This window comes from Pteropus vampyrus, unplaced genomic scaffold, assembly GCF_000151845.1.
Source record: "Pteropus vampyrus isolate Shadow unplaced genomic scaffold, Pvam_2.0 Scaffold202, whole genome shotgun sequence".
Taxonomy (NCBI): domain Eukaryota; kingdom Metazoa; phylum Chordata; class Mammalia; order Chiroptera; family Pteropodidae; genus Pteropus; species Pteropus vampyrus.
The window spans coordinates 2,133,447-2,145,446 of record NW_011888983.1 but is presented as its reverse complement, the minus strand read 5'-3'; the positions used below and the strand labels follow the sequence as shown (position 1 = coordinate 2,145,446).

The 12,000-nt window shown below is 48.2% G+C and overlaps 1 protein-coding gene and 1 pseudogene across 1 annotated transcript in view; both read left to right on the top strand.

Moving 5' to 3' along the window:
* Positions 1-5,000: 5,000 nt before the first annotated feature.
* The window catches only part of PCBD1 (pterin-4 alpha-carbinolamine dehydratase 1), a 15,342-nt gene continuing 8,342 nt past the window's right edge, over positions 5,001-12,000 (top strand). Inside the window, exon 1 of the mRNA XM_023537858.1 lies at positions 5,001-5,006. Coding sequence (XP_023393626.1) covers positions 5,004-5,006 — 3 coding nt within the window. The 5' untranslated portion in view covers positions 5,001-5,003. The remainder of the gene's footprint in view (positions 5,007-12,000) is intronic.
* On the top strand, positions 5,941-6,059 carry LOC111746826 (annotated as a pseudogene).

The window sequence follows — 12,000 nt, the reverse complement described above, 5'->3', positions numbered from 1 at the left end:
CCCCAGAGGAGGGCCAGAAAAAAAAAATGAGACAAAGGAAAAGGAGAAAAGAAACGCCACCATCAGGCTCCCTTCCTCCCCTCCCCCAATGCCAAAGTTAAAAATAGATCGTGTGGTGAAAGGGAGACAGAATGAGAGCAGTCGTCTAAGGAGAAGGAAGTAAAGGAGCTGGGGACTGGGAGGAAAGTCCCCACAGGCCTCAGCGAGGATGAGAACGACAGCGACAGCACAGAGGCGGCTGCATCTCTCCCCTCCCAGGCAGTGACCCGAGGCTGAGGATCATCATTCAACCCAGCAGGGGCCTGGGAGGACCTCAGGATAAGAAGCCCCATCCACGCATGCTCGGCTACCTTACTGAGCCCGGGGTCTGGGCACCCGGACCTGGCAGGGAGGGAATTACAACCCCACTGTACAGTTGAAGAAACTGAGGCTCAGAGTCTCAACAGACTTACTGACCCCTGGATACTACCAAGGAAACCTGACCACAGAAAGGATGCCCATGGGATTCCCCAGGCTCGGAATTGAAGACACAGGAGTATGCTGAGTGCATTCCCGTGCCAGCACCCAGCATCAAGGAAAGCAGGAAGAAAGGGCGGGTGAGGAATTCGAAGGTGATCTGGCCACACATCCCATGATGCCGCACCACCTTTCTGCACCAGCAGCTCTGGTGGAGAAACTGAGGCCCTGAGAGGGCAGGCGATCTGCCCACCTGCTCACAATAGCGGCAGAAGTAGGTGCTGAGAACTAGCAGAGTTTTCTGTTCCCAGCCCAGCCCCGCCCCAAACCTGCTGGGTGGCCAGGTAGACACCCCCTTCTCCTCTGAGCTTCAGCTTTCTCATCACCCTGTGTCCTTCCTGCCTGGCTCCTGGGCACGCCTGTGGAGGAACTAATGAGTGGTTGGTTTGCAGAAGCAAAGCCCCACATTAACAAACACGCAGGGTTATTAGCCCTCTGAGCCCGAGAGGAAGACCAGCTAGGAGCTGCCCTATGCTGACAGGGCTGGTTTTCCTGCCCAACTTCAGGGCGTCATTACTTTTGTTAGCAGACAGCGTGATTATTGGATGTTGTTAATTATCTCTTGTGTTTATAGATGGCCTTTCTTCCAAGGATCTTAAAGCTCTTTTACATTTAGCTTCCCCTCATTGCCAGGAGGTCAATACCATAGCATGGAGAAGCATTTCTCTCCATGTTTTTATGAGGTACAGAGAGGTTAGGCCACTTGTCCAGGTGCACACAGCAAATTGGCAACAGAGCTAGAATCAGTAGCCACAGTCTCCTGGTCCCAGGAAGGATCCATGCACGTTCTGGACACTCGCTGATTCTCTTGGCCTCACTCTGACCATCGCAGGGCAGGCCCACTCCTTTTACACTTGTGCAGTGTTTTCTTGCAGATTTGACCCCACTTGATCAAGACTTAGCTGGTGGAATTATTACCACATTGCAGGTGAGGACACGAAGGCCCAGAGAAGTGAGATCACAGGGTAACGGGCAGGGAGAGGACTCAGATCCAGGTCTCTGGACTCCCCATCCAGTGCGCCAACCCGGCAACAGCTGCCTCCACTCACCCACAATGAGCTGTGGAGGCTCCAGGAGCAGCGCTGAGGTGGGTCTGGTACCTATGGGAAGAGGAAGGCCCTGTTCTGTTAGTCCCATTAGTCCTTCCTACAGGGGACTGAGCCGGGGCGGCCAGGGCAGCTGTCTCTCTCCCTTGGCCCATGGGTGGTACTGAAGGAGAGTGAAGAGAAATGGGGTGGCCCAGACTGAGAGGAGCTCCTCAGTGGCATGAGTGACAGGGCATATGGCTCCCGTCCTGTACCTCCATTTCCACAATTGCCATATGAGGATGGGGCTGGGCTAGGTGAGTCCTAAGGTTCCTTCCCGTTCTGAGGTTGCCGAGGTCTCTAAGAAACTGAGGTCTGCCAGCAGGGGCCAGCCCACCAGAACCCCTCTGGGACCTTGGGTAAGAGGTGGGTGGGAAGGCCAGCCCTGCCCAGACCCTCACATGTCTAGATGGCCTACTGTAGAGGGAAGGACTCAGTGGTAAAGCAGGAGATCAGGGCCCTGGCCCACTATGCCACAGCTAGCAGTGACCTTGGGCTAGTCCCTCGCTCTCTGGTCATCTGCCTCCTCATTTATCGAATAAAGTATTTCCCTAATGTCCCACTCTAATGTCCCTTCTGGCCCCGGGGCAGTCACAACCAAAGCTCCTAGGGGAGCAGCCCTCACAGTTAGAGCTGATTCGAGTGTACATGAGTCTGATTCAGACAGTGATAAACATTGATCACACAGCCTCCCCAAGTCACTGGACTACAGAGAGACACCAGATAAGCCATGTTCATCTTCCTTCAAAGCTCTGAGCTCCAGGCCAGTGTCCCTGGGCCTTGGGAGGTTCAGCTGGGGAGGGCTGGTTTCTCCCAGGCCTCAGCTCTAGACCATGATGGCAGCCCAAATTCCTGGTTAATGAAGACAGATGGGCTCGCCTGGGATGCAGGGGAGGCAGGGCAGGCCTAGGACTAGAGGGAACTGTTGAATGGGCCAGGCTGGAGGAGAAAAGCGGTTAATTATTGAGAAAACTGAGAAAAAGAAACTAATGCAGGAAGGATGATCCCAAAGCCTCCTCCTGAGAAACTTGCTGCTGGGGTATACAGGGCTGCAGCCCCAGAGGGCATCTATGTAGGGTCTCGGGGTGGACAGGGCCCCATATCCCTCTCCTCCTCTGACTTTGGGAAGAGAAAGAACAGCAGATTCGATCTCAGCCAAAAGTCCAGAAGTAGGGGGCGAATAAAGCTAGCCACGACTCCCTCATCGCCAGGCAGAGCACTACAGTTTGCCAATGAGCTTTCAGAGGACGTCGCTGGAGCTTCCCAGTCACTCCATGATACAGGGGCTGCCACTTCATTTTACAGCTAGAGAAACTGAGGCCCAGAAATGGCCCAAGACCTTTACCACGTCACCCAAACTGGACCTGGGCTTGACTGTGGGCTCAATGACTCCCAGCCCAGGAGCCCCCACCCACACCTGCCTTCTGATCTGTAATCTGAATAAGCAGGAGGTCTGTGTGCCGGTCGACAGTACAACCTCCCCATGGCTGCTTCCTGGGGAGAGGGATGCTGCATCGAAGCATCAGTGACCAAGAGCATTGGCCAGCCCTTTGTCACCCACTCTGATAACAGACAGGAGGTTCTGTGGGGGAGGAGGGAAGAAGGTGAAGGATAGGGGGAGTTCAATCTTTTCCTAAGGGCGTGTGACAAGGTCAACCAAAAATGACTGTGTCAGCCCAGTCGAAGTTGGATTCTGAGCTCAGAATCTAACCTCTAAGGCAGGAGCCCACAACAAACCTTGCTTGCTCCCCCACTCCTACAGAGAACAGAGATAGACAGTTCAGTCGAACCTAGAGGGTCCCTGCCTTGTACTGGGAGAGAGGGCTGAGCCTCACCTGGCTGGGGCCTGAGTTGGGGACCAGGAGAAGAAAGGTAGGGAAGGGGGAAACTTGGTTAGAATCCCTGGCGTGTTACTGGTACAGGTGGCGCTCACCACCTCAACTCCCCACTGGGCACCCATGGGATCTCCGGGCAGCAAAGCAGGGATCAGGAGAGCAGACAGCTCCCCCCACCACCCCTTATATCCATGAGGCTTCCATAACGCCCCACATCTGAGTCCTCCTCTCCATTCTGTGGCCGCGGGCTGCGGGGGGCGGGGGGCCGTGCTGGCTGTGGCGGGGAGCCAGGGCTTCAGGAAGGCATCGGCCTGAGTTTGAATCCCAGCTCTGTGACTTCGGAGCTGTGTCTCTCTGAGCCATAGTCTCCTCACCTGTAAACAGGGACATAACACAGCCTCCTTCACAAGACCTTAGCAAGGATTAATTCAGACAAAGTGTGTCATGTTTGGCACTTGGTAAGCTGGGCTCCTGCCTTCACAGATTGGCCTTAGCCAAGTTCAAGTCCTGGTTGCTTTTTCGTAAAAATTCTCCTGGCTGATGTCCCCACTCCAGGCCTCTGTCTCCTCCATTTCTTCCTCCACCCTCTGCCAAGGTGGCTTCTTGAAATGCTAATCTGATCCTGGATATTCCTGGGCCTAAGAACCCATCAGTCCTGGATGAGGAATAAAATTAAAGAATGACTATTAACTTTGTTCAGGTGTGATCGTGGTGTGTTTTACAGAGTCCCTAATTTTTAGAGATACATCTGAAAGTATTTATATATGAATTGATACGTGATTTGCTTCCAGATGATCTGAGGGTGGGAGGAGGCAGTCAGGCTAGAGCTGACACAAAAAGCTGTTGAGCCAAGTGGTGGGCCTGTGAGAGTCCGGATAGAGCTCCTGCTTGTTATGTATGTGTGAAATTTCCTATAATAAAAAGTTTTTTAAATGCGGAGGGAGAATGGATGAAAAAATTGCAGACGGGATCGCTGTTGGTGGGCATATGGGGGGGCGGGTTACGCTACATACTTTGGTGTACATTTGAAATTTTCCCGAATGAAATTTTTCTTTGATTTTTTTTAAAGAACATCTGTCTGCTCCTCAATGTTGCCCCAGGATGAAGCTCGTTAGCACCACTCCAGAGCCCGCTGTGCGCCACGCCCACAGTCCCACCACACCTCTCACAGTCCCAGCACCCCTTCCGTTTATGCTCGTCCCTCCGTCCCTCTGGGATCCGGAGCTGCAGTGCAACCAGACTCTCCAGGCAGTGTCACCTCCATGCATCACTATCTGTCCCCTCCGGGTGGCGCATATTCCCACCCTGTCAGCTGAGAGGGCAACTTCTCTTGGTCTCTCTGAAGAATCACCGCCTCTAGGCAGCGGTCTTACTTCTCTTTTGGCCTCCACCCTGAAAGAACTGACCGCTGCTCCTTGCAGTCCCCCAATCCATGTGGCCTGGGACACAGGTTAGAAGGGGTGGGGTTTGTCTTGGTGCAGTCAGAGTCCAACATGAAGCCTGATGCTCAGTATTACAAGCTCTCACCGAACGCGGGACTTAAACCAGCAACCTAAATCCCCCCAAAATGGTTATCGTTTCCTGAGGTCGCCCTGCCCCCTGTTGGTGGAAAGAAGCATTGCAGGGATGGCTGGAAGCAAAACTGGATCCCTGCCTGTGCTGCCTGCCACCCAGCCCCACGCCCCACTCCCCCCATCCAAGTCCACCCTGGTCATTAAGCAGAACTCTGAACTAGGCTCTGTGGGGGAAGCCCGCCACAGAAACATACCGAGCCTGTCACCATCAGCCTCTCTTGACCCCTCCAGGCCCAGTTCTGACAAGGCTCCCACGGCAGCCCACTGAGGACTCGCCTCAGGAACAGGCCACAAGCCCTTACTCAGGACACTTGATATTTGCTCAGGCCTCCTCCCTGCCTGGAGTGCTCATACCCCACACACATACTCCCTGTCTGCTTGGCCGACTAGTGACTCTTCAAAGTATACACCAAATATCCCCTCCATGTGGATAACACAGTCATCTAAATGTAGTTACTCTGTGTCATTCTGTTACAGCCCACCTACATGCCTCTATGATAGCACTTGTCACCTGCATTAGTGGCATGAAAAATAAAAAAAAATAAATGGAGCTGCCATCCCAGAGGAATTGCCTTGCATGTCTCAAACTTTCGGAATGTTAAAACAGTGCAAAATAACCTTTAGACTGGGACGAAGGCAACACTGTGTCCCAAACAACTGTTTGCAAGAATAACAAAAAAGCAGATATTATGACTGCCTGACTGATAACTACCAGACTGAAAATTAAAAACATTCTTTAGAACTAGCAACACTATGTTAGCTTATCTGCCAATGATGTAATTGTTCCCCTTCCCTTTCTCATAAATATCCCTTGCCTTATCTTCTAATCCGAGATCCATTTGGGTTTCTGCCTGAATCAGTGATTTCAGAATAGCTATTCTTTTTTATCTCCAGTAAATGTTTGTTGTCTCTCTCTTCAAAAGGCCTTTTTACTGCAGCCATGCTACCCTGAACAAGCCCGATCCCGTCTGATCTCTGAAGCTAAGCGGGGTTGAGCCTGGTAAGTACTTGGATGGGAAACCACCTAGGAAGACCAGGTGCTGTAGGCAAAAAAAAAAAATTTTAAATAAGGGATTGTAAGCTGACAAGGTCCTTGCAATCTGTGAGGTCAACCAAGGGTTGCCTCACCTAAAAAAAAAAAAAAAAAAAGGTCTTTTATTCTTAGGTTGACAGTAGTGTGCTCATCTCCTACCTGAGACTAGAGGGTCCTTGAGAGAAAACACTGAGTTTCAGTGTGGCTGAGACCGATTAAGAACTGTGTGTTTGGTTTCTTCCACTGTTGCCAATATTTCCCTTCTGTCCTTGGGAAGGAAGAATGACTCATCAGAAAGGAAGAGATGGCAGTTTTTGCCCCTCTAAGGAAGAAACTAGGACTTCCTATTTCTAATGTCTAGACCTGTGCTGTCATATGGCAGCTGCTAGTCACATGTGGTCCTCAGACAGTTAAGGGTCTGACCTCGCCCTCACCTTTCATCTAGAACTTCTGCACAGAGGGCTGGAGCTGTCACGGAATGTCGTGGACTTAAGGAGTGAGTGCCCCGTGAATGGAGACATTCAGCGTACCTCAGAAGATACCTCATCCTGAAAACCTGTGGCCACCTTCTAGTGTGCTCAGGACCCTTGAGCTATCTGTCTTTCAGGCCTCATTTAATTCAACTACATTTAGTAAGTGCCTGGCTGAGCTGAGCCCCAGGAACGTGATGGTGAAAGATCAACTGTCCCCTGGGGGAAAAAAATCACTGCCACAGCCACCACCCTGATTGAGAACCACCATTCCAGACTCTTCTAATAGGTGATCACGGTCCTTTGTGAGAGGTGGGTGGAAAAGAGTCATTTGTGTTGGGGGCGGAGGAGAGAAGCCGCTGCGGAGGGTGGGGGCTTCGAAGGTGGCCAGAGGTGGGCCGTTTCAGGGGTTCATCACCAGCTCTGGGGCTGTGTGCCCTTAGAGCACTGCTGAGAGGGCCCGAGAGGGGCAGCCTCAGTCCCCGGGCTCTCCTTTGGGGCACTCTCAGAGAAGGCTGGGTGCTGGAGCAGAAGCATCAGCAGCAGAGCAAAGGCCCAGGACCAACAGGGGCACCCTCTGCAGGAAACAAACGGACAGCAGCCAGGAACGGAAGTGGGACTCAGCTCACTGAGAGGAGAAGGCTTCCTTCCGTTCTGTGCAAGCTCCTGGGTTTCACGAACTGCCTAGGGAGGTAAGGTGGAGGAGGAGCCCTAAAAATATATATTGCCCTTCCAGCCATTTTGGGGGAGGCATCTCTGCCACATTCTAATTTAATTTAAGGATATTTTAAGTGATGCTACTTGCATCCCAAGGGTGTGAAGCATTTATACCTGCAACTATCACCTCAATATCTCCTTCTCAGCACTTGGCGCAGCCCTTGGCATGTAGAAATTAAACAAGTTCAGAAGAGGAAGCAAAGGAGGGAGGGAAGGAAGAGAACTTGCCATTGATTATCATGCAATTGCGGAGAAATGGCATGAAACAGACACAGGAAACAGAATTATGAACTTGTAGAAATTTATAGAAGAGATCTAAGAACTATCTGATTAAAAGCTCTGCCCACACAGCCGACAGCAGCCCTAACAGGGTTGGTGCATTCAACTCCCGTCACCCAGGTACCGTGGAGCTCCCTGCTCTGGAGGGGGATCCATCTTGTGTGGGACAGGAACGACTGAGTCAAAGTTCTTCTAATCCATGGAAAATATTAGAACTAAATAGAGAGTTAATCAGCACGACGGGAGACAAAATAACATCAAAATTCACACCTCTCCTATACACGCAGCAATAGCCAGTTAGAAATGTGATGGGAAAAATAGACCACGCACAAAGGCCGACCCAGACTATAAAACACCCAAGACTCAACTTAATGAGAAATGTCCAGATCCAATATTAGGAACACAATAAAACTTTACTGAAGGACATAAAGAAGGCTTGAATAAATGGAATGATATATCACACTCCAGGCTGAGAAGACTCAATAATATGAAGATGTCAATTCCTCCCAAATTAAATCTATAAATTCAATGCATTCCCAATCAGAATCCTAAAGAGATTTTTATAGAACTTGACAAGCTGATTTCAAAGCTCATCTGAAAGAGTAAACAAGTAAGAATAGCTAAGAACATTTTGAAAACGAAGAAAAATGAGATGAGACTTGACCTACCAGATATCAAAACACACTATAAAGCTAGAGTAATTAAAACAGGGTGGAGTTGATGGATCAAAGGGACAGAACAAAGAACCCAGAAACCAAGCCACAGGGGTTATGGGAACTTGGCATAATACAAAAGTAGCACTCGAATCGGTGGGGGGAAGATAGACTAGTCGAGGTACTAAAAAAATAGTACGTGATGATTGTCTAGCCACTTGGAAAATAAAATAATATGCGTTGTTGTTGTTATATTGCATATGATGTCCGAAAGTAAATTCCAGAGAAATTAAAAATATGAACACTTTTTACCAACTGTCAAAGTATTGGAAGGAGACAGAGATGTGGAAACTTTCACAGGTACTTGACATGAAACATCTCATCCAGTCCCTTAAAAAAATCCTGCAAGGCAACTATTTTTATCCCATTTTACAGGTGAAGAAACTGAGGCTCCAAATGGTTAGATAACTTGCTCAAGACCCCACAATTAGACATGGGGAGGAGCCAGACCTCAGAGCAGCCACTGCCCCCAGTTCCTGTGGTTGCCTCTGCATGGCGACTGGGCCTGTGCAGAGCGGGGTGGGGAAGTTAGTGTTTCCCTTTCATGCCCGATCACTTTATCCCTGCTTTTTTTGTTTTATTGTTGTTGTTGTTGTTATTATTATTATTATTATTATTATTATTATTAGCATGTGGTTTTTCTATAATTTAAAAAGAGGTGGTGATTTGTTTGTTTGTTTTTACTTTTAGACTCTTAGCCTAGGATCTGGCAAAAAAAGAATTAGTACTAATAAACGTTAGAGTCACAGAGTTGTCATTGTCAGACGGTACTTCTTGAGTACAGTGTCTACGTTGTTCAGTAGCCATTTCAGCTCCAAAAAAAAAACAGCACGCGAACATAGCTTTGGGAAACATTGCTGAGAGGGTATTAAGTACAGGCAGAGTGCCAGACACCATGGGGGATTCAGAGGTGCCGTTTTTTTCATCCTTTAGGATCAAAGGAAAGAAAAGAAATGAGAGCTGAGGAAAGAGAGGACATGAAGAAAGGATGGTCAGGAACTGGCGGCGGAGGGAGTGGAGGTGTTCTGCAGGGCAGGTTCCCTGGCAAGCAACAGGTTAAGCCCCTTGTCTTTTGTCACTCCGACTTTCCCTGTGTCACACTATTCCCGTTGGTTGTGTTAGAATAAATTGTTGGGTGTGTTTGGGGATCAGACTAAGGGCAAGCTGAGTTGGGGATACTTGGATTTAGATAGATACATGAACGTGAGTCTCAGTCATGTCCATGTCTGGGTTACTTATTACTAGCCCTCCTGGTTATAGGAACGTTTTCCAGAAGTATCCCCACCTCCAGCAGTCCCGACTCGCCCAGCATTGTGACATAAAGTTGCAGGGCCAGCATTGCAAGTGGTATGAGTGTGTCCTGTGGTCCCAGACAGAGAAGTCTGTGGGTAATGAAGGGGAAATAAGGCTTGATGTGTCCAGAGTCAGCATCTACTCTCTGGAAAATTTTTCGAATCATCAGATGTGTAATATTTGTAAGCAGACAATTTCCTTTAAAAAAAAATAGTTTGTGAAAAGCTTTTGAGTGTGGCTTCTGTCACTTAGCATAATGCTTTTGTGAGTTATCCATGTTTTTGCATGGGCCAGCAATTCATTCCTTTATGTTGCTGAGTAGTATTCCAGTGTCTGTATGGACCACCTTTGTTTTTTCATTCATCTGTTGATGGATACTTGGATTATTTCCAAATACAGCTGCCATACACATTTGCATACAGGTATTTTTGTGTGGATATGCTTTCATTTTTCTTGAAGTGGGACTGCTGATTCATAAGGTAAGTATATGTTTAACTCCATAAGGAATTGCCAAATTGTTTTCCAAAGGGACTGAACCATTTTTTTTCCAACCAGCAATGTATGAGAGTTCCAGTGACCCCACATCCTCTTCAGTACATGATACCCTCAGGTGGCATTTTTTTCCCAGTCCTTCCATACTCGCCCTTCACCATTGGTAGACAGACTACTATTGTTGCAGCTGAGTGCTAAGTTCAAGGTCGTGGAAGGGGTGGGCTCTCTGTTGTCCCGGGCGCTGGAGCTTCCTCATTGTTCCTGACCATCTGCCCCTCCAACCCACCCCACACATGGCAGCCAGACCACCTTCTATCTGCGGCTCTTGTGCGGGAGTTTCCCACTCCTTCCGAGGTAGAAGACCTCTAATGGTATTAACATAGGATCCCCCACCCGGAACTGGAACTGTTTGCCGCTCCTCCCCCAGGGCAGAGGGACTTTTTTCTCTTACCAGAAATGAAGCTACAATAGGTCTTTATCTGGGCCCTGGGAATGATAGGATTTGCTGGCTCTCTCCTAGGAACTTAAGTCTTTTTCTCCTTTAAGACAAGAGTCTGGAGAGAAAGGTGAGGTTTGGCAGTTTTCCCACAGCAGCAGCCAATCCCCTCTTAACCCTGCCTGCTTGGCTGAGGGGGTCTCATTCTCATCTCGTGCCCTTCCCCCATTCTGTCTCCCGAGAACCCGGTGAAAGCCTAGAAATAAAAACTGCTTATGTGTGCAAACTCTCCCAGCCATCCAGACTGATGCGCCAGCACACACCTGGCTTCCAACAATTTAACATTTTAACTGATTTCTTACTCACTCTTAGGGAAGCTGTGTGTCTTCCCCGCTCTCTCCTTGAGTGCTGGGGCAGGTGAGCCAGTCTGAACATCCTGTCTCTCTTCGGAGGTGCCTGCCTCTCTTGAATTCAGGCTACTTGGTTGTCCTGTGATCTCAGCGCCTTGGTAAGCTGAAGAAAGGTGGTGATTTTGTAGTATATCCAAGCTTTTCTCATCATTAGTGTAGGAGCAACACTCCAGCTTTCATACTGGGCTGAAGTGAAATCCTTCTTACTGTGTTTTAAAACTGCCTTCTGCCTTCTACCTGCTACTATTCCTAAGCTAACACTACATTTTAGGGTGGTCTTAACACTCTATTTCCGGGTACCAATTTTTGTTCAAAAATCTATTTGTCCTATTACCTATTTCTACACAACAAACCGCCTCCAAATGTGGTGGCTTAAAATAAATATGTACCATTTCTCGTAGCTCATGGGTTGCCTGGTCTCTGCTGGGCACTGATCCCCAAGAAGCTTGGCTGGCAGATGATTAGCAGAGGCCACAAGGTGAGCACTGAGCGTCAAGGTTCACTGGAGGGCCATCTTCAGAGACTAGCTAACATCCTGCCTAACATTGTATACAAAAGGGCACCTTTCACATTTAGCTCTTAAATTTATCTAATAATAAATTTAACAGAAGAAAAGAGAATATTTTTTGTGGCAGGGGTGGGAGGGACTTATCAAATAAATCTTTAATAGCACTGAATTATAAAGTAGAGGGAAAAAATAAATCTTATCACACCAAAATACAAGATTTCTGACAACAAAAGACAAAAGACATTAGTATACAAATGGCTGAATGGAAGGAGATGTTTGCAATATCTAAAACTGATAAGCAATTAATGTCTAGATATAAACTCCTGCAAATCAACTAAAAAAGAGCACTGTAAATTCTAAAACATTTGCAAAGGATATTAAAAAACAATTTATAAACAGTAAGTCCCAAGTGCTAAGAAGCATATGAAGAGGTGCTCAGAGTAGTTAGTAATCAGCAAAATGCAAAGTAAAAAAGTGAGCTATCTATTAATGTGGCAAAAATTTAAAAGCTAGATAATGCCAAGGGTGAGGTGGGGAGTTGGAAGCAACCTGATTGTCCATCACTAGTGGATCAATAAATCACAGTGGATTCTCACCAGGGAATACTAAGCAGCAGGTACAAGCTACAGATTAAGGATA